Raw genomic sequence first — 24,428 nt, 5'->3', positions numbered from 1 at the left:
AAGACACCAAAACAAATCACTCCTTCTTTGATATGACGTAACGTAAATTGCGAACTGTCGCTGGTTCAAAGTTAAAATGTCAATTATAAGTTACTGTAAATCGTTCCAACGCCAGAGCTGTGGTCAATTTACTCCAGAATATGTGTACCCGTTTCCATAGAGCACTTTCCCGGAAGTCGAAGATACGGCGTTTCGCATGCAAGCGCATGTCGTTTTGGGGTGTAACGTAAACTTGCACGCGTGATATTGTGTTTTGGGGTGTACCAATCGACGTAACAAAAATGAAATTCCCTTCTATCGACTATCAACAAACTGACTTGTTTGTATTTTCCGCCATGACATAGCAGTAGTATTTTTGCACCCCAATTTTGCTACTTTCGGGAAAGTGGTCTATACCATCTACCTATGTTTTCATAAAACGAACGTGGCTATGGAGATGCTCCACTGGCGTTTGGAATGTGACGCCGGGGTAAGAAAAATCACGCCAGACGACACATGTGAGTATACTGCAATAAGGCATCTTGCTTGCTGGGCTAAACGCTATCCGGATATAGAGGTCAATGTAATCGCATTGTGAAACGCAAACGAGTATCATGACTTCTAACATGAAAGAATAAAATATAGTCAAGTACTTTTTTCATATGTTTATAAACACGTGTATCCACTGTCACAGAAATTGAAATCTGCTGTTTGTCGAAAATGAATGTACTGGGAAAGTCAGATAACTCGAGAGTTCTGTAAATTACCTTCTTGAATGGCGGAAATACTGACAAACGTCCTGTTTTATTGTTACAACAACAACACTGTCTGGCTGTAAATCGCGCTTATGTGACCACTCTCCCGGATGTAGCGAACCAAATCGCCTGCCTTTCTACATTTTTTTTTAATATTTTACATTCAACTCAGGCTCATCAAAAATCAGTGAAAATAAACGTCATGCAAAATGCCGCAGTGAGCGAAATATGGCATATTGTTTTACGCTACCTGGTTTGATGAAAGCAACACTGAAGAGGGCGCTATTTTATGGAAATATGTATTTCAAAGGGTTACATCAGCAGTCTGAATGTCCACTGTACATTTTGGCCGTGTGATTGTTCGAGCAACATCTTTACTATAATGGCAGACATTCGCCATTGGAAATGAAAATTATCGTGCTAGCGCTTATCATGTTAACAATATACCTTTACTGATTATCACACAATGTCATGCGAAAATGTTGACATGATTGAGTGGCTGATTTACATAAAACGATACTTTTGACTTTACCCAACTCATGTGAATAGTTGATATTAGTATTTTTTTCCAACAGTTATAATATTCTTCTGCGAGGACTCATACCATACTCTTGCTTCAAAAAATCCTTTCCGGAACGGAAGACACAGCATAGCCATACTACATTTTGGAGAGAACTCATATACTAAGTATCGCTCTTTAAGTGAAGCTTATTTTATATGACAATGACGTCCATCTGAATTGTACATCCCTCTATATATTTTCACGAGAAAATCTTCAAATGGTGACAATTTTACTGATCGCGCACGGACACGGGTACACTGACGTCAAATATTATGACCAAACTCGCTACAAGCAAATCACGTGAATTGATTGCGAATGGTTGACGACAGGAAATTGAAATCATAAGTGGCGCTAAATTGAGCTAAAAATAACTTTCCTGTGAAGAGGTTGCCTAAGTAACAGCTGCTAAGACAGAAATAAACTACACATGTTTTTTTTGTTTTGTTTTTTTTAAAAAAAAACACAGTGTTGTTGCGTTTTTGTGTTACTGATGAGAAGGACGAACATCTGTTGTCACAGGTAGGGCAAGAGAGAAATGCAACGACGTGCATGCTGGGTATTACGGTCAAATTGTAATGAAGTCCCATGTGAGATACTTAGTGCGTTTTTCCTCGAGACACGTACTGATCCATTTTTGTTATCGCCGTACGACAAGTTCCCGGCATGACAATCAGTGCGGTCGCATATTATATTAAACAGTCAAAACTCGTCAAAGTATTTTCTTATCAATATATGATCTGACAAATTCAAGTTGAAACCGTCTTACGAACTCATGATGGAAGAACGCAGCTGCGACGTTTTTGATGTTAAATATCTCAAGAAAACTATACATATAATCATGATATTTTTAAACAATGCCACAGATTTCTATTCTATTTCTACTCTATTCGTATGTTTCGGCAATTTATATATATATTTGTCTACCTAACCTCAGTGATTTCATTGTGAACAGCACCTCTGTAGCTGGGGAGGAGGGAGCTATAATTTGTGAATCGTTGAACACATTCACGTTCCTCAGCCAAAGCAAAAATACGTTCGAAAGAAAGTTCGCTTTGAGAATCCCCCCCTCCTCACATGCACAAACAATTTCAAATCAAACTGATTTTCGTTTACAATCCGGAATTAGTTCAGAATGTATTACTATAGATTTGATTGTGATTGGTTGTCAAAATTGTGGTGAACTGAATAGAACATACTCCCCAATGTGACGTCATTGACATACAGCTGTTACACATTGCAATGGTACGAGTTTATTAACAAACAAACAAACATAAATAATTTACACAAAAATACTATTAAAGGCAATATGTACATAAATACGTATCTGTGCGAAACAGCTTATTACACAAGTACGGTCAAATGATCGTTATGATATTGTGTGGTTTGCCGCCCTTGGCGCCAAATTGTGTCGTGTAACCATGGCCACAACTGAAATGGTATTTCGTTAAACGTATACTTGAACCGAGAAGCATTCGTGCAGTGACCTCACGGCAAATTTGTGAATCAGGCTCGTCCAACAACGATTTCTTAAAATAAATACAGATTGATATATTCAAAACTTCCTTATAATCTGAACGTCGTCAGAGAACCTTAGCTAACAGAATGCATGATATGTAAAGGTCCTAGGTGAGAGCTGCCCCCATAAAAGAAATTGGCACGATTGTACTGAATAAATACAAAGAATACAATTATATTACGTCATCATCCCTTGTAACCGATGTGTTTAGCGGGCGCCGGCTCAATGATGTTGGGTGTAACTACATTAATCAATGCAATATGTTTGGGTACACAGCAACACAATTCAAAATGGCGACTTCCATGTTTACGATTACATTAACAATAATTACATTGGTTTAGTTACTAGTATATCCGCCAAACTGAGCATTTCGTCACACTTCGTCATCTAGCAGTGCCTCGACTATCTGTTGAGACCTGTTTGATTTGGTCCCGGTGAGTGATACCAAAACTATCATATCCATTACTCACGATTCACAAAACAGACCAATAACTTACTAATACAGTGACAAGATAGTGCCATAACAAATGTTTAAGTAAATAACAATACAAAATGGCGTGTTAACAGGATGTGATATCATTTCATCTTGTTACTTGACAGGAAGTGACGTCAACAACATGGCGTAGCATAGATAAATATTGCAACATCTGCTTTGTCGGAATGTTGTTGGCGGAATGACGTGCTTTTGGGATATTCCAGAAAATACAGTCTATTTAATGTAAAGCATTGACAGTACAAGCTATACTCCTGCGACAAAAGTTACTCCTCGGTGGAAGCAAATGACGACATAAATTGGTGAAATTCCTGTTGTCTTTCGTCACAACAAAACTCTATGATCTTTGGGAGGGGGCAGTACTCCTTACAGCAGGCTTCCTTAATTTGGTTCTTGACGATCTCCTCTTCGTATCCAGGTCCTTTGCCTGTTAAGTCTACGGGGGAAAAAGAGTGAGTTATGTTAAAGTTGCATTCCCACTTTGTAAATATTTAAAATAATATATATGGATTACTATGAGAAATATTTGAAGTTACAAAAGAAACGTTATTTTAGGTGGGCCACCTAAATTATTAGCCGAAGACCAACGAACAAACATTGGCGCGCTTTCCGGGCGGTCCATTCCAATACAAATCTGACCAATAGGGTGAAGGCAGTTCATCTCAAAACCCCGAATGCCACTAATAAATATTCAGACAATTTGCGTTCACCACTTTAATAAATGAACATTTGGGGGTGAACTATCAGGTGAATAATACTGCACAAAATATTTGGTAAATGTTTATGCCGTCTGGCAAGTCAAATACGCTATGTGAATAGTATTTAGAATAGAAAACAGCGTACAAATCAGCGTACAATGTCGAACTAGAAATAGTGTTCTAACATTCGATTGTGAAATAGTGGTCGCCGAAAATGACCGGATCGTCATTAATTAAAAATATCAAAAAAATATAATTTACCACACATGCTAACCATCTCGTTTTAAAATTAAAATTAAAAATTCAGAAAAAAGCTTACTCACAATTTACGAGAAAGTCGGTTATTAATCGCACGAGAACGTTCATTTTCTTGTCATGTACAATTATTGGAACATGGTAACAAGAACGAACGCAGTATACTGTTATGAAATTTTAGCTCGATATGATCCAAAAATATGTTCCCAAAAAACAATGTCATTTTGGTCACAATTAAAAATATTTCATAATTATAACAACATTTTACATATGTAATACCTCTTTACAAAATGGGGATATGACATTAATTCCCTTAAAATATCGGCTGGATAAATATATCAACATCCTTTGTACCTCACACTGACTGAAAGCTACGGCACACTTAACAAACATACCGAGCATCATCGGCAAATAGGCAGTGTATATATTCGAATTTCACTACACCAGATTCATGTTCGTGTCCAAATAGTTTCATTGGAGGTATACAAGTTAGTGTTGTACATTTAAAAAGCATTGACGGTAGCCTAGATCTCGGCAGAACGTGAAAACCGGGATTAAAATTTCCAACGGCAGCCTCGATGCTAGTGTCTCTAATGTTCGCCTCCGCCTCTTTGATTCCGTTGCTATGATACTTACCAAAGTTAACGTTATTTATTATGTCAGGGGGCGCATAGCAACCAGCGCATATCTGATCTACCAGTAACAGCTTTCTTTTACATCCTGTTAAAACGTCATCCACTGAGCCACTCGGTCGTCCATAGCAACCAGCAATAGACAAGAATGTCACCATGGCGATGAAAATAATCTGATGTGCATCCATGATTACTTCTGCAATAGAATTGTATAAAAACAAACAGGTCAATAGATATAATCGCATGGTGGCGCTGTGTCACATATATCAGCGTCTTCGGCGTTACCTCCACAATAAAAAACAAAAACAATGATAGGCTGAGATAACATTTCGCTTACAATTAGATAGTGAAAGTCACTCCATCATATAATTCGAATTATGAGATTACCCTTAAAGCTTTATTTGAATCTAAATATGTCATGGTCTGAAAAACTAAACTAAACGATTGATTACTAATTACTTTACTTATACTAATTGATTTGTATCTGGTCTGAATGTTGACGAGATATTATTGGTATAATTAGGACATATACAGTTATTGAATGAATTTGTAATTGGGTGACGTCACAATACGTCAGACAAAATATATTTAAATAAGTTCCTGTAGCCATAGATATCAACATTAATTGAGACGATCTCATTAGTTAATCACGTCAGTGAATCGCATTTACGGCGGCGCGACTGTAATACTGTGTTCATTTCAAATGCCACCAAGTTGTCGGTTCCGTTATTAAACATATTTCGATTAGTGTTTGCTAGACGGAGACGGAAATTAGATCAGATCGACCAGCCGACTGCCGAGTGTTCTTTGTGACCGTCATATGATCGTTTCCGTGTGTGCGTTCCGTGTGTAAGCGGCAGTGTTGATTTGTCGAGGCGTCGTCAGCAATTCCCCCGTCTCCAAATGATTCCCCCGCCAGCTGTACTGTTCGTGTATTTGCCCGACACTATGTGGCATCCGTGACTCACATTAAATATATTGGTTTACGGATACAATATAGCGACAATACAACACTTACAATACTATACAATATCGGTATCGACGAAGATACACTATACAGAACGCGTTATAAATAAAGTGTGATGTTATTTGCATGTGTATTTTTTTTTAATATCGAGGGAATAAACCCGACTACCTGAGTTTATTTCGAATTGTGGCGTCGCCAATTTGATAATGGGAATTGAAGCAAACGATACGCTACGCGTGAATACAGCTGCTGTCGCGCTTGGTTGTAATATACACTTGGCAATAACTATCTGTTCAGATTCAGTTGTACATTTCATACCATGAACATAATTAACGTCACAGTGGCTTCAATCTAAAATGACTTTCTTTTCTTTGACCACCAACTATATCAGCAATATTGAATAATGAATCCATAATGATGCCTGACTTCATTAGTTCATTGAACTCAATAGCAGCATTCGATATATTTTTTTTTTCGCTGGAAACACACTCAAATTCTCGTTACACCAACACGTCGATGACGTGACTACGTAAACAACCACGTGAGTAAAGCTTGTTCTAATTAATGGGAAACAGTCACGGTTTCCGCCCCTCTAACAAAGATTTGGATTTTTGAACTGATTGCAACTGAGATGGAAAAGTAAGGATTATACAAATTTATTAGGATTTTAAGTGTTGTTGTTATGGTTACAGCAGCGTTAGTGTTGCAAACTAGTTATAACACGCAATTCATAGTTCCGTAGTCAGTCGCGCACAAGCATCTTCGCCACTCACCTGTGTGACTGTTACATTGTACAAGAACATATAAAGCGCAGTAGTCATCGCGCAGCGCGTGTTCGAATTTCATGTAAATAAACAATGTATTTTACACGCGTTGTATACGTCGCTATGAGTCCCATATCGAACAGGACACAGCGCGCTTTAAATTCACGGCTCCACCATGTACAGTATATGCAACGGTTTTGTTTTACGCTGATGACATGTTACTATACAAAAAAATATGCACACAGCGTCTAACACATCTGCGACATTTGCCAGAAAACCCCAGTCATCATAAAATGATATAAAATCACAGCTTTTGTATTCTCGCGAGACTCGCAATCCTACGCGATTGAATGTATCTCCCGGGACTCACTATCTCGTTATTTTTTTTTAATATGACGTACATGAACCCTTCTTTCAAAGAAGTAAAGATCTGTGTGTAAATCACGGATTTTGCCGCCGGCTATAATCTATATAACATAAACTTTCACCTCGAACAAAAATAAACGAAGGACTGCCTTTCACCTACTTCCTGTTACATATATGAAGTTTCGGGTCAGGCAGTCACGTTGATGCTCAATGAGTGAAATTATTTGTTCTCATTTTGCGCGCGTGAAGTGTTTATAAGACTTCTTTTTTATCTTTTATTTACTGTAATTTGTTTTGTCTATAGTATTCAATAGAACAATCAGCAAATGCAAATGTGCATTTCAGGGCGCAATGTATTAAAGGGCGGTGGTCGTCGCGCAGCCCGTGTTCGAATTTCACGTAAAAAAAAACAAAGTATTTTACACGCGTTGTATACGTCGCTATAAGTTCCATATCGAACAGGACGCGGCGCGACGACTGCCGCCCTTTAAGTTATTTTATTAGCCGTGCATTTTTAACGCCAAGCTTTTCACACAAAAATGATAGTGCAATATTTTGCGCATTTTATGTATTTTTATGTAATTTATCTATTAATTTTGAATCAAATGAACATGATTATCCCTTAATAATAGATGTTAATCAACAATTTAAAAATTGAAAAAGATTTCAAACTCTCTTCATTGCAATACAGGGCCATTGAGTGAGTATTTCAATATCAAACATCGCAGTACTCTGAAAGTTTTAAAAGGAGGTCAATTCAACTACACTAATACTCTCAATATCAAAAAAATGTAGGCGCGTAGTAATTGGTTAACCATGACAACGTGACCACGTCTTGAAAGAGCCAGGTAACTGCAATATAATAATGCTGCGAAATCAACTTGCGTTTCACACCATATCGCTAAAAAGATTACAATCTTTAATCAATGTAACGCCGCTTCAAAATTCAAGCTCATTCGCATGATATGTTTGATAGTATTCGGGCGTTTATTTACTGGAGGTCAGTGACCCGGTTTGTGCTATGACGTCACTATTTCACTTAGAACGCGACATAGGAACGCGGCAATAAAGGGAAATGGTATAGAGGGCACCGGGGCCAGTAAATTGGACGTCGATTGCGTTGATTTGATGTGAAAGATAACACAGATTCTTCACCTATAGGCTCGATGATGATAAAATACTTGACACGTTGTAGGGTCCCAGTGACACATATTGTTTGCGTAGAATCAGCTGCACTTGTCTAGAGAGCACCTTACCCCAATACCCTCATAAATAGTGCTATGTCAGGTGACAGTTCCAGACTTGGTTTCCATGTCGATGTTGTCTCTCCTGAATCATTGCATGGTTTCATGCAGAATGCAAATAAGGCAAATAACGACGGTGCGATTGAAAGAGACAACACATATGAATTTGCCATCTTGCCCAAATTAAAGAAAACTGTTTCACAAAATAATTTTGCGTTTTTGTTTTGTTTTTATTTTCATTTTTTTTTTTTTGAAATATTGTGTTTTTTCATGAAGCTATAGATATGAGAAAAAAAATGATGCGCGCATTTCAACTGACACGTACCATGAAAGGTTTTATTATCGGACCGTGTGACGAGGAGGGGGTAATTTAAACAAGCAGCCTATCGGCTGAGATAGCTCCACTGTTAGAAATGCACATTTCAATTAAAGAACTGAAGACATCATCAGAAAATGAACAATATGTAATATCAAAGCAATTGAACAATTGGTTTTTAACAAGAAGTCGAAAATATCACTTTTTACCAAAAATTACAAAAATATTCACGAAAATTAGAGAATTGAAGACATCATCACAAAATGAACAAATCTGAGAGAGGTCCACATGTAGTACCTATATATGTAATATCAAAGCAATCGGACTTGTGGTTTTTAACAAGAAGTCGAAAATATCACTTTTTACCAAAAATTACAAAAATATTCACCAAAATTAGAGAATTGAAGATATCATCACAAAATGAACAAATCTGAGAGAGGTCCACATGTAGTACCTATATATGTAATATCAAAGCAATTGGACTTGCGGTTTTCAACAAGAAGTCGAAAATATCACTTTTTACCAAAAATGATAAAAATATTCACCAAAATTAGAGAATTAAAGATATCCTTACAAAATGAACAATTCTGAGAGAGGTCCACATGTAGTACCTATACATGTAATATCAAAGCAATTGCACTTGCGGTTTTTAACAAGAAGTCGAAAATATCACTTTTTACCAAAAATGACAAAAGTATTCACCAAAATTAGAGAATTAAAGATATCATTACAAAATGAACAAATCTGAGAGATGTCCACATGTAGTATCTATATATGTAATATCAAAGCAATTGCACTTGCGGTTTTTAACAAGAAGTCGAAAATATCACTTTTTACCAAAAATGACAAAAATATTCACCAAAATTAGAGAATTAAAGATATCATTACAAAATGAACAAATCTGAGAGAGGTCCACATGTAGTACCTATATATGTAATATCAAAGCAATTGCACTTGCGGTTTTTAACAAGAAGTCGAAAATATCACTTTTTACCAAAAATGACAAAAATATTCACCAAAATTTGAGAATTGAAGATATCAACATGAAATGAACAAACCTAAGAGAGGTCTACCCAAGGTACATATACACCAAGTATCAAAGCATTCAGGCTTGTAGTTTTCAAGAAGAAGTCGAAAAAGTAAAACATTGACACGGACGACGGACGACGGACGACGGACGACGACGACGGACGACGGACGACGACGGACAATCACTCATATGATAAGCTCCGCTCGACAAAGTCGACAGCGGAGCTAAAAAGTAATGATAGTTTTCTAATTACAAGTAGCTGTTTTTTCCCTGCGACTTTTTTGTTCTCTTTTAATTTGTTGTAACCTTTTCAAAATAGTTTAGTCAATTTAAACAAGGGTAACTTTAAAATGTGTAAAAAGCAAAGATACAATAATATTGGACTGGCGTATACGCGTCTACCATCGATCATTATAAATCATGGGTGTTGCCGAAAGATTTGATTTTAAAAAGAATTGCAACCAGAAAGAAAAAAAAAATACATGCAAAGTGTAAAGATGTCGCCACACACACAAAAAAAATAACTGAAATTTACAGTTGAAGACACCGCGAAAAAAAATTGTATTCTATGGTGTACTACGCAAAGAGTCTTCACGTGTACATCCATCGGCGAAGACATGAGTGCATACATACTAGCACGCCTGATTTTAAAGGGCGGTGGTCATCACGCCGCGTCCTGTTTGATAAGGGACTCATAGCGACGTTTGTTTGCATGAACACGAACACGCGCTGCGCGACGAACACCGCCCTTTAAAATAAACTGAATCGTGATTTTTTCAGTAAGGTACAAATCACGACAGCGAACTAAAGGATGATTCAGACAAATATAAAATCGTTTAAAACAGAATCAAAGATACGTTTGCCAAGCGGAAAAGAAGCACTCTCTGAGTGAATGGGAATGAGTCGTGCCGTACGAAGTAGTTGATGATTCATCCTTGCACAGTGTTGACGCAAAACCAGCCCATTAATCGATCTTGGACTCTCTTGGGGGCCCTCTGACTCATCAAACTGATTAATTGCAAGTTGTTGTCTTTCCATAGGAGATCGGTTTGCTCAATGCTTAGTAGTGTAAACCGCAATCGCAATTACATTTGACAATGTACAGTGTTACCACGGTTGTCAACATTAAACGAAGGAGATAGACCCAAGAGCCGTCAACGTCATTCAAATGAATGTTGCACGGCTCAGTTATCGACTGCTACAACCACACTAATTCAAAACTAATTATTAAATGCGCGTGTCTCGAAAGATAAAACCTATTTGCATGTGTTGTGTGCATTTCAACAATATTATTTGGTACTTCTGGCAAAAATAATTAACCTCGAAACGTCACAGTCGCCACGTAGCGCCACGGCCAACACAGCCGCAACGCACCGCGTTTTTAGTTTGTGAAAGCACGCGTACTATTTCACGCGTAGTGTACGAGACTTCGAGTCACCGAGCGCGACGCAAAAAAAAACATGCGTTGGTCAATCGAAAACTGTGTATAGTTTTATATTCTTCATTGTGCTAAATTGTTTTTGAATTTATATTTTGACTCGTTTTCATTGGTCATTGGCATATACGTCAAAGTTAATATTGACAGTAGATTACGCTATCTAGAGATATACAAACGGACGACTGCACACAAAACAGGTCCGAGGTAAAATATGCGATGTCATGGTGGAATTATTCATCAGTATGCAGACAGCCCCGTACTTATTTCTGTGGGTGAAATGAAATGGACTGTGAAACAATCGTGAATTCACATTAGCGCGCGCAAAAAAAAAAAAAGCAACGGGCCACCCATATGACACCTGTAGTCTGCTAGTCAATCTATGTATATGTCACTTTATGTTACCATTTGCTCTGTTTTTCCCATAATTAGAAACTCTTATTATTAATAGATACACGTTTAACAACACGTGTGACGTGTACATTTTCAAGTGCGTGTTACCCACGACCACGAACATTTTCCTAAGCACGCCGACTTACTGAATGAGCTCATAATTCAAATGCCTCCAAAAGGCATTTACTCGTATGTGTTGCTCATATGTGCGATTCGTACCGTATATATAAAAGTTAACTGAATTTTTAACCGCGTGCAAAGAACTCTCAATTGAAATAAGGCCAGCCACGCTTTGCTACTAGAAAATGATAACGCCATCATTACGAACGCGAAAAGTGTCACCATTTCACGCGTACCATCTTTCAAATACTGAACTATAACACCTCCAAGTACTGTTAAATTAAAATACGTCATTCATTCTCTCGAAGGTTCGCCCACTCGCGTTTCTAAAGTTAAAGTTCGAAACCTTGTCTCCGTAGAGAGTCCAAGACGTGATCCGAGCTGTTATTACGTATATCTACCGGGACGACCGAACCTGCAACCCAACTTTACTACTAGAACGAAGGCGCGAATCCTTCAGCGATCCTTCTGGCAAGATGGTCTCGAGAGCGGTGTAAGAACACAACCTGATGGGCTTCCTGGCATCTGGGTCACAGAGACATCTGAATCTACAATTTTTTAAAGTGACTGGAAGCCACATACGTTCAGCACCGCGCTGTGATGAGACAGTTTCACTTGTCCATTGGGCATTCGATTCACAATTGGATGAACCGTTAGTACCGTGATCAAATTTCAGGGAAAGATTAAATAGAGTATATTAGTAGACGAATACATCAAACAACTTATTAACAATATATTAACTTATCCTATTGGTTGTCGGCGAAAGTTCTTCGTTTCACATTTTAGATACCAAAACTGGCTGAAACGTATCGCTGCCCGTAAAAGAAAATCTAATCTGAGTTATTGGAATTTAAAGGGCTGTAGTCGTCGCACCACGCATGCGCGAGATATATGGGTCTCATATAAACAAAGATGGCGACTTTGACTGTTGCGCAGATCAACGAGTACAAACTGAGACATTTCCAAGTTTTAATTAGGTAATTTTTAGGTGATTGAAAAGTATCGAAGGAGTCACCGGCGGTATTCAGTGCAAGTCTCGCCCAGGGCAAACCTAATACTTGTGATTTCAATTTGAAGAGCGCATTGGATTGTGGGAAAATCACTGTTTATCAACACAAATGTTGCACATGCGCAGCGCGACAACCCCCGCGCTTTAAACCGGTCCAGTCGTCGGTCGCATCGCGTTCTGCTCGAGTCGGGTGCTATGCGACGTATTCAACACGTGTGAAATACACCTAAATTCAAACTCACGCACTGTGTAACGACCACCGCCTTTATGACTTGTGAGTTGCACTACAAAATGTGGCCAGTACCATGATTCATAGTACATCAGTCACGTGATAATGTCCGCGTATGTCTCATCGGGTAGACAACAGGTGTTGTCATGAACCTACATGAGAGCTCCGTTGGAATTTGTCTTTATCAGCTGGAACGAGGGAATCACTGCAGTGTGTGAAACGACGCGAATAAAGATTGAATTAATAAGAAAATGACAAGTTAATGTTCTCTGTCAATGACGTCATCGAACTTTTCATCTAATAATCTACCCGGTCAAGTTAAATTTATCGTTTCTTCTCTGATATCACTGTATAATTAGTTTATGAGTCAGAGAGCGAGGTTTGCCTCGATATTTGTTTTAGAAAACAATGAGCACAATGACCCAGCATAAACGGTAGCTATTTTCCAATATTGTTTTTGTTGTATTTCAAGACTTAACTGTTAAGAGTGGCACCGCTGTTTCTCCAAATCGCCATACAAAAACAACGCAGTTAATTATTGCTTTTTGAGGTCGGGCTTCGAATATTTGAACCTTCCGAAAACGAAAGGTCATATAACCAATTAACGTAATAAATATCCTATTTAAAGAAGCACGTAGGGTTATGTATCGCAATCAATAAAGCCCCGGAGCTAGAAAAAAAGACTTCACGTCGCAATGCCTACGAATGCTAGACGAGTCGACGCTTATATGTAAGGCCGAATTTAATACGTCGAGAGCACCTGCCAACAAACAAGCTGCTCTCTGATTAATCTGACTGTTATTTGTTAGGGAGTTGAGTAGCCAATCAGACACTATCGTATGAGTATGTCCGCATTGGCTCACTAATGATAGTGACATTCGGGAAACGTATATGACTTGTACTACTAACTAAATCTCCCCCAGTTGCTCACATTCATTGGTGGGCAAAGTATTCTGCGCAATGACGTCATATCCTGTTGGCTCGTTCGCAGTAGGTCCATGATTACGGTCGCCCTTCTCGAACATAAGCACAAAAAGATTGCAGTTATTACTGATTTTTCGCGGTCACTTCAATGAAGATGTCGTGAAATTTTAAATATATTCGGAGGAAGAATAAAGAGACTACAGGTACACATTATGATGAAACAAATGGCAGACATGTTAACGCGATTGGACAAAAACACCCCGTGGCACAGATACTTTGAATCCAGCGCGGTGCAGATGAGTAATAGATGAACTAATAATCTTAGCCGACGTTTTTCTTTTCTTTGGTATTGTTTGCTCATCGACATGGTTCCGTGTAACCCTGATAAAATCGCAGCCATATTTTTAACCGGGCATGCCGTGCGCACATCAAAACCGAACGGCACGGTCGTTCATATAAACAAGTGTAAGTGTCTTCTAATGTATATGTGATATGTTTTAGACCATGTGAACGAGGTTAACAAAGGTTTTGTTTCTTACGTAATATTTGCTTCTTTATGTCTTTCTGAAGACCATACATTCACTGTACGCGCATTGCTGAATGCAAATCAACGCCTGAACCGCAACAATGTATGGTACATATCGTCTATTGTGAAGTACATTGTACTGATAACGAGGCTACAGTGATAACCCCCAATTATGCGACATGCTCAGTTAAAAGATAATACTTTTTTTCGTACGTGCAATTTTTCAACTCAGCACGAATATGCAATAATAATATTGTTAATTCGCCAGTTGTTATTTCAGAATTTGTTTTGTCGTTTTTTTTTCATCTCTAGACACACACGTCTTTTCTCCAACCGCATCATCGTGACTTGGTGTTTATTATATACAATGATATGGGAGTGAGAATTTCTATTCTTTTGATATTACCATATAATCTTTTTGATATCTCCCCGAAAAATCACATGTCTCCCACCATCATTGAAGCAATGTGGCAGTCGCAATATCTCGACGGATTGGTGAATGCCTGAAAAACACCGACACGACGGAAAAACAGAAATATACATCATTAAAACGTCTAAAATTCCACGAGGGAATGGTTAAATGAAACACGGAAACGAATTACAAAACGCAATTCTCAAGAACTGAAAAACACAAACACAGTGACATACATTATTGAAAGCAACTGCGTGACTATATATTGTAATATGATAGTTTATTTTCCCGCCTACGCCAACTCTCCCTTAATTCATTCCGACTGATTTTGTTATTCATACTTTTTAAGGACGTAATTTATTAGCTATAACCTTGTTTCGCACTGTGCATAACTTCTTCTCAATATTGTGACACTCATAACCATATATAATTTCCACCATGTTCTAATCTAATTACCATGGAGACGATATCATTATTCTGCATTATCCCGTCTCGAATTAAAATATGTCATTACTTGAAACAAGATTAATGTTCATCCTTGAACCCCATATAAAAACACATGTTGAACTGTGACCTCACAATATTGGTGTCCACCGGAACTAAGCCTCGCTATCGCTTATGAGGGCTATTTCTTCTCTACGTTGACATGAACTGAGTTCGTGATAAGTCGCATCTGTCACGGTTCCCGTGAAATCCCCAACCGTCATTGGCTACCCAAGTCTATGTCGTCACCATCATTTGCATTTTATAGATCTACAGAGTCGATCTTCGAGGCAATGTTTGCGTACGGTAGTTGGGACAGTGTTTACGGGGTTTGAATGTCACGGTGTGTAAGAGGTGTTCTGATAGTGCTGATTGCTGAACACAGACAAAAACACAATTGTAACGCATTTAAATAGGGAGTATTATTTAAGGGAGTGAACACCTTTAGGCAAATACGCCGCACCGAGCAATTAATAAACACAGAAATACCACCATTCATTGTCTGACAGAAAAATTCTTTTGGCGCCCACTAATCCACCACTAATTGAATTTCTTGCAAATTTGTTACATCCTCAGTCATTATGTGCACAAATGAATCTGTAGTCTCGCAATTCAGCGAAAATTGGGCAGAAAAATTGCCTTAACATTAAAAAGAAAATAACACATCACTAACCGTTCCGACATTCGTAGTTGTGTTTCAACCTACGCGCGGAGAGTGACGCGGCGCTGTGGTACAAAACATCCCAAGGTGACACAATTATGAGAACAAATTCGTCACTGAATCTTGTTTTTCACAAAATGAAAAAAAAAATATTTTTAGTAAATACCGAAAGAGCCGATGTTCCGCAGTCTTGTTTGTTAGTGACCGTATGACGTGTTTCATGCCGTCTTGTTAAATACACCGTATCTCAAGGGTCCGAATTCTCAATAATTGAATTCGTTTAATGTGTTTATTTATGCATAGAGATATCCCGATAAAATAATGACTGTATTCACTATTAATTGATTTCGTATCATTCACTGCTCGGTCTAAAACGAATTCTTGATCATTGAATCGTTGTTTGGATGGAGTCGATGATTGTGGGAAAATTCATTGAAGTCCCGTATCACTCGGAACGCAAAAGAAGTTACGCAAATTAATATCCAACTGCATCGCGCCGTACGTGATATCGGTGTCGTTATCTGGAAAGCTAGCGGAGTACATTACACAACACACGTTCGGCCTTTTTTTCCATTTATTTGAATTACCATGTGAAATGAACAATTGATGTCATTCGTTTAAATTGGTGGAGCCATATGACGCATGATCTACAATCTTAAGACATATTGGATGCAGAGGGAGAGAGTGTGGGTGTATGGGGGTGGATGGTCATATGGTGACATGATCGATCACGATTATGATTAATCGTATGCGTAGTTGCCATGCAGGACTATACTACGTTGTTCATTAATTAATTAATTCATTCATTCATTCATTTCTGTTTGTTATTGCTCATTTAAAAAATAATTACTTATTGAATCGAGGATCGAGAAAGTGGTATCAAATACAAAGTAATTAGTCGAGTATGTGAACAAACATTCATTAATTCATCCAGTCAGGCAGTCAGTCATTCGCTAACAGACCATACACTCACACCGGTTCGTACGTTTTTTTTTTCGCGAATAGTTTAAAATTTATAATTTTAAGTATATTTTCAATAACTTCATTTTATCGTACAATAATCGAGGATGTTTAAGTCGTTCGTGTGCCGGAAATCACCGGAAACGCGAACTCGCAACAAAAAATAAAAAAAAATTGCCCTCTTTAAAAGAAAATAGTTTTTTGGGGGGCATCAAGTGTACGATTGCAAACCTTGAGTGAGAGCAATTTATTCGTACGTAATACTGAGTTGAGTCGGCGATGTCTGAATATCAGATGCTAAACCAGCTATGTCAAAGTATAGTTATCTGTAACATGATAATTGTACGGGGGCTATGTCACCTTGCGGCAACTCCAGTGTTACAGCACTTATCCCACTAATGTGTTCATACATAATTAATTCAACCTGAATTAAGAAGATCGTATTACCTTAACTCGCTGTTCATTCATTTGATAGAAACGAGAAGGAGATCTAGGTTATTGCAAGTCACGCTGTTTGCAATCGCATCAGTCATAACCAGCAACTAACCTGGTACAACAATTCTGTATAATTTGCAATAAACAAAAAAAACAAAAAAACAAAAACAAACAATAAAACAGAAAAAAAAATATATTGTCGTTCCATAGTCGCTGCATCGCGCCGTGTACAACGCTTATAGAATACAAGTGACGACTGTGGCGTTGAGTGGCGATTGGGGCGCCGCGTGACGACTGTGGCGCTGCACGGTGATTAGGGCGCCGCGTGACGACTGTGGCGCTGCGTGTCGATTACGGCGCCGCGTGATGACTGTGGCGCTGTGTGACGACTGTGGGACTGCGTGGCAATGTGTCGCGGTGTGACGACCTTGGAGTCTCTCGCGCTACGTGGAGAGTGTTGCGAGAGTGACCCTGCGTGACTGTGACGTTTTTGTAGTACGCATATATTGAGAACTAGAAATCAAACGTTAATTGTTGTGATTCTCGCGATTTTATATTCCAGGTGGAATCACCAGTATCACCAACTAAATCAAATGCAGCACTGACCCACGCCTCTTTAAATTATGTTTCGAATAACGCGCTAAGTAAACCTCAACTCTCATTAAAGTTGAATAACCTTAACCCTAACATTTTTTCACAGATCGAGACTTATGGTTATTATATTATTTACGACTTTTCTAATCAAAAATATCAATTACAAGGATTTTCACCGTTTCAATTTTGAAATAGTTTCCAATAGTTTAATTTTATTAAAATAACATCACATCTTTACAAAACATAAAAAAATTGCCTTACATTTCTTTGGGCGAATATTTAACCTAATTCATAATAACTATAGAACAATTGTTCATTACACTAATAAATCAGAATTAGTGAAATAAAACACGTTTCTCTTTGGGTTTACGAGTGTGGCACATTTTAAATAAGTTTTTAAAAAAAATAATTTATTTACACAAGTATTAACTTATGCAAACAAAAATCGTTTTCGTTCGTGCAGTTTTCGAAAAAAAAAATTATGGGATTTCGTAGCGACATATGCTGCTGTAGAGTACGCCCAGTCGGCGCCAACGTGACATCGCACCCCGCCACATCCGAGTATGGTGCGTGTCAACGCATAGCGCGTAGGGCGTTTCGTCGTTTTTGGCAGGCTATCTTCAGTTGATGAAGTGAATGGTACAGCGGTTCTGTACCGTAAACCCATCGTTTTTTTTTTACTTAGATGTATTCGCCTGTACCACGGCCTAGAACTAGTGGATATATTCAATTTATGTAAGATCGTGACCCGAAGTAAACCTTGAACCTCCACGCACTTTCGATATTAATTCTGCCTCACATAACTACAATAAATGCCTTCATCGCATTAGCACATGTTTCTACACGCGCGTTTTCATATACCGGAAGCGCACGGAAGCGTTATTAAATTACACCCATGCGACATACGGTACAATCATATTGGTTATTCGGTTTATCAGTATACATTATTTCTTATATTTCTTTTTTTTTCAAACGTTTAAAGGAAATGACCAAACAATAATGCGACTACGCTCCGACCACACTATCACCTGACACAAACACCGAGAAGCCATGCTCGCGACTTAAACTTGAAGTACCAGTCGCGGTAGCACTAATTGATCTACAATAGCTGAGTGTTTTCCACAAATAATGTTGTCGTCGAGGTTTATGTTTATATAAACGAACTTATACGGCCAAGTTTATTGACTCCTAGACTGTGTAGACTATGAATGAACATTACAGTTTTATTTTGATCCAAAATACAAATGGCGTCAAGTAATGCATAACTGAAAAAATAACTCAAAAAAATATATTATATGATACGTAGATTCAAGTAATGTTAAGACAATTGCCCGACTTTGAACACAATTTGAAACAAAAATTTACGAATTTACCAGTTGTTATTTTTGATGGGCTATCGAGTGTTCGATTTTCGAAGTACACAATGGGTTACGTATCTATTTTGTGGTTGTCATGGATAGGATGAATGCGTTATGGCAGAATGAAAATTGGCGTGTTATTGGCGGAAAAGCCCAACAAACCGAATAATCAACCTTGTTAATGTAAACTCGGTCACATAGACCGAGGACGGGAAAATAAAAATAATAATCAGTTTTTACATGACTCGTTTCTTGGAATTATTATTAGTGATCCCTATATTTACATGTTATTTAGTAGTATCACACATCGCTATAGTGTATCAGCCACCCCACCCCACCCCACCCCACCAAAGAAGCCGGTATTCGCCTGATGTCACACGTGAGAGAGGCTGTCTGTGTGATCATGCACACGTGATTTGCCGGGAAGAAAATATATATAGACATATAAAAGAGAACTACTCAACCAAAACGCAAGTATTCCTTACAAATATATAAATTACAACATATCTGCTCTATGATGACTCTATGATGAGAGAGGTTGCCTTATTGGATATTTCAGAAAACGATTAAACAGGCTTTTCCACGGCTGGCTTTTCCACGGGCCACTGAGACTATTTTTTTTTCATTAATATATATAGGATGTAGAACAGTGCATTCCCGGGGATTCATACTGAAGTAGATATGTATCACTTTAGCTGCCGTTCTCCTGTCGTGGTATTGCATGTTCCATGGACAGCAAAGTCTTGAACTTTTACAATCTGATTAAAATCTGATGTAGTGTACGGGCTTTAATTATTTTGGCTATAAACTTATTTTAATTTTATTTTTTATTACTTTTGTTATTAATGCCCTTTTATTTTATTTTATTTTATTATTTTACTTTGATTTTGATTTTGTGAGTTTTTTAATTCCGCCCTACCTACATCTGAGCCGATGCCTATGTAACGAGATTTCAACGAGACCCACTATCGACGATTTTAGTCAACGAATCACAGACCTCCTTCTATAGCGCACATGATGACGTCACCGGGCGGAGTCGGGTGGCAAACACTCAAATAAAATGGCGGATTATACCGACGTTAGCGATTGAGAATAACACGGCTTTACGGTAAGTTTATTATTGTCAAATGCAACTAAAGTAATTTTTATGTTAATATTGTGGCTCGAATGATTCGACTTTAGATCATTATTTTGCATAGTTATTCTGGGAGTGACGATTTTGTTTCCACCGTTTCGACCGAACACCAGTGTCTTTTTCCAGTCGCCTGCCCTGGAGACAGGTGATGTTTTGTTGAAGATCGGGCCAACATCGTCTACGGTATTGAAGCCGTAGCTGTAAATATTCATCAAATTGTATCAACATTTTGTACATTATACAATAACTCTTTATTAAAGTAATTGAGCTGATTTGAACTGGAATAAAATATTTTTTATTTGGAACACATCGCAATTGATCAGGAAATATTTGTTTGCTCCAATTGTCTGCGTCGATGCTGTGGGCCGGTGACCGTTATACAATTTAAAATCAGTTTGCATTGTTTACTATAGCTGTTTACAGTGTTCTAATCATTACGATTTATTTATTTTTTTGCTTCCATTCTAGATAATTATGCTCAGTGATGTAAAATTGAAGCGATGACTGAAGGAACGAACCTTGGCTGGCGAAGATGTATCTGGAAGTGTACACATTTGTTGGAAGTGAAAAAAATATTCAATGTAATGACAAAAATTGTAAAATGCTGAGGAATTTCTTTTGCAAATAAAAATATACTAGCAATTTTCTATTAATGGTTTATTCAAGTGGGCAAAATATAATGTACAGAAAGATTGCCCGTAGAGTATCGCTACACTGAAAAGTAAGCAACCGACAGCCTGTATAAAAGGGGGGCTGTGATTGGCTGTTACTTACGCGAGATTTGAACGGGACTTACATAGGCGTCGGATCAGATGTAGGGAGGGCAGAATTTAAAAAAAATCACAAAATCAAAGTAAAATAATAAAATAAAAGGGCATTAATAACAAAAGTAATAAAAAATAAAATTAAAATAAGTTTATAGCCAAAATAATTAAAGCCCGTACACTACATCAGATTTTAATCAGATTGGAACTTTTAGTGACCTCGGTGCTAGATGCCCATATTTGGGCAGTCGTAGTAGCATTTTTTTTTCTTTTTATGGCAAATCATGCGATGTTAAGAATTGTCTTTATAGTGTATGGTCACTTTTAATGAACAGGTGTTATTTTACTTACTCGTCATTTCTCGCGTAAAGCTGTTCGTTCAAATCCTTAACAGTAGCATGGGGGGGGGGTGCAGAAGGTATGTAAATAAAGCAATCAAACAAGCTGCTCTCTGGTTGGTCTGACTGTTAGATGTCAGAGCTGGGAAGCCATTCAGGTACAATATTGTATGTAACTTCGCACTTTGCACTGACGTTGCATTGCGCGTGACCCGTGTTTTCAAAACTCGATAGAACCGTTAAACTGTAGCAGAAGGAGTTTTATGGAGAGCGCGTGGTTCGATTTATCGGTATTTATAAGGGTGTTATTATTATAGCCATAACAATTAAGTGCCGACTGCCGATGCGCATCTGTTCAAACACTTGTAGAGGTCATAGGTCAGGGAATTACATCACCAGACAACTGGCGACAGGATGTGCCACTGCAAAAATGTTAAATACATGGACGCATTTTACGAATTAGGATATTTTACGACAACTTTGGCAAAGGTTAAGTCCCCTGTTAGTGTTTCAACTTAGTTTACATCACATCGATATCCAAGATGCCTGTTTGTGTACTCTATAATAATATAATGTATAAAAAAAATCTTTTCTAAGTTGACGTAATCGGTTCTGTTTAATATAGAATGCCATAGTATTTTTCGCTACACTCCAAACATACTCTAGTAAAATACGTCAATGCTCATGTTTGGAAACTATGAGTTGAATAATCACGTGTAAACGCCATGAAAGAAAACGACCAATCAGCGTTCGTTTTAGAATGAGGGCGCTGACCGTCTGCCTTTACAAGCAGATTAATTGGTCCTCTGTAATAAAAGAGCGGCACGCCGATTGGTTCATTTGTAAGACGGGGTTTTACAACGATGAGATTTAGTTGTACGTGAACGATGGAATCAATCACCAAAACGAACTATGACAGTAGTCGACCGAGACGTTTCATCTTTTTTTGTCTCTCTAAATTAAATTCATGACAAGTATGTTGTTTACACGTTTTATATATTCACTTGGTTTCGCCCGAGGTGTATTCATCGTACGCGTAAACAAGTTCTCGGGAGAATGGGAAAAAACTCATCCGCATTATTAGTTGCGCGTTGAAATATTTTATGCCATGAACATAGAATAAATTGTATATTTTCATAATGAATATAGTGACAGTTCACATTTATTTGGCGATGCGTGCGTGTTCTATATACAGTCTCATATTCCAATGACAGTTGTCATGGCAACGTCATCACACCAGATATAGCTCGTAAGATATGTTTGGAGTCACATTGATGCTATGTTACGAGGGGTATATCGAACGTCCACGTCACCGACGACTGGGACACACAGGATAGTGACCTTCATGGAGGGAAATTAAACGGCAAACAAACACGTTATGCCGTAAAATGACAATTAATGTGTTTTACGACTCACAGAGGTCGTAAAAGCTTACTGTTTTCACAGCGTGGTCAGTATACAGTAGGTTAAGTGATAATCCTAACAACGTTGTAACTAAATTTTAATATATTTTCACTAAGAACGCTAGCGACGTATACAGCGCGTGTACAGTACCTTCGTAACATGTTTATTTACGTGAATCATCGAACACACGCATCGAAGACGTCACGCACCGCGTTCGAAGTTTGCGTAAACAACCAACGTCACACGCCTTGTAAACGTCGCATTGGAACCACGTCGAACGTGACGCGTTGCAACGACCACGATGCTTTAAGTCACGCTTAAACGCTCAATGTCTGTAGAAATATCATCGAGTTTCGAGACATGTTGGCGCCGTGAGATCAGCTACAATAAAGCAAATGAAGGTATGAGTGGAGCCGGAAATTCACTCATCTGAATTCAAATAGTTGAAACGATTGATTCAACGTTTATCAATTCTCTATTGGACATGAGCAATCTACGAGAAGGGGGGGGGGGGGCTTCCAACTACGCGAATCCCCGCTATGTAACTTTCTTTGCTGAAGCTGTGTAAGTAAAAATAGCCCTCATCAACTCAAAGATTACAAAAAATACGCATTTGTTGTCATGGAAATGACACCAAGCAAGGAACACGATAAAATCGAAGGAAGGAACAAATTATTAAGTTCTCCAGCCGCTGATCATCTTCTCTCACTTAGTTAACATTTTAAAAAAAAAGTTCCATGGCTTCTACTGGTAATTGTCATTTACCTACACCCACATGTGATCAACTCAACACCGAAACATTTAGTCACAGTCTATCGAAGATTTCATAAAATTTGGATATACACGACGCAAATTATTATAGTAAGGATTTTTCTCGCTAGCACAATCGTACAATATTGACTTTCTGAAGCAGGCAGTAGCCGTATTATATCCATATGCCAGCTAAACTGGACGCCCCCTGTACAGTTTCTTTATACGCCTACCAACAACAATGTCGCCTATGTGTTTTTCTAACTTCGTAAGCGAATCAGAAAAATAACAACATAAAGATAAACTTGTTCAAATTTAACATGTTTGAGTGGTAATAACTATAAAAGTTACGGGACTGTAAACTCTCATTATTGGCAAATCATGTTTTGCGATAAGCGACAGTTAGGCCAACGAACGAATAAACATCGAAACCAGCACACCAATGTTTCCTAGCCTCGTTCCCGCATGTAAATATGATGTATATTTTGTTTAACTTCGCACATTGATACACACTGTCAATCATATTTGTTCTATCGTGGAATTTTTAGAGTAAACACAATGTTATTCGCTCGAAAATATATTTCAAGCGCAGATGCACACGTATTTTGATATATCGGTACGTACCCTAAATTTAAAGAGCATGGCTATAAATATTAACTCATCAAATGGATGTTATTTGGTGAACGAAACAAAACATGTTTTTAGCTATAACCGATAATCCAGTGCCCCTACCAGCATGCAATATTCAAGGGAATCAGCCCGAAATATTCCCCGTTATTCATACTCCTGTATCTTTGAGTATTCGTTGGCCAGAAACATGTGAGGATCACGAACTAACCTCGCGCGAGATTTAGCGTGTGTGAGTTGTGTGTACACAGCGTGTGTGAGTCATTCGAAAAGCTTTTGATGAGTCTTTTGTTT

The 24,428-nt window shown here is 38.0% G+C and overlaps 1 protein-coding gene and 1 long non-coding RNA gene across 2 annotated transcripts in view; one reads left to right on the top strand and one right to left on the bottom strand.

Moving 5' to 3' along the window:
• Positions 1–2,523: 2,523 nt before the first annotated feature.
• The window catches only part of LOC102807562 (uncharacterized), a 28,690-nt gene continuing 6,785 nt past the window's right edge, over positions 2,524–24,428 (bottom strand). The window contains exons 2-3 of the mRNA XM_085506458.1: positions 4,895–5,086; positions 2,524–3,741 (exon numbers count right to left, since the gene is read on the bottom strand). Of these exons, the coding sequence (XP_085362584.1) occupies positions 3,572–3,741; positions 4,895–5,078 (354 nt within the window). The 5' untranslated portion in view covers positions 5,079–5,086 and the 3' untranslated portion in view covers positions 2,524–3,571. The remainder of the gene's footprint in view (positions 3,742–4,894; positions 5,087–24,428) is intronic.
• LOC146735583 (uncharacterized) lies at positions 20,055–20,893 on the top strand. The gene is made up of 2 exons (XR_014931121.1): positions 20,055–20,224; positions 20,720–20,893. It is a non-coding gene; the product is annotated as an uncharacterized LOC146735583 (long non-coding RNA).

Source organism: Saccoglossus kowalevskii, chromosome 12 (assembly GCF_978046115.1).
Source record: "Saccoglossus kowalevskii chromosome 12, keSacKowa6.1, whole genome shotgun sequence".
Classification (NCBI taxonomy): Eukaryota; Metazoa; Hemichordata; class Enteropneusta; family Harrimaniidae; genus Saccoglossus; species Saccoglossus kowalevskii.
Note: the sequence above shows the minus strand (reverse complement) of the source record. Positions and strands in the feature narration are given on the sequence as shown.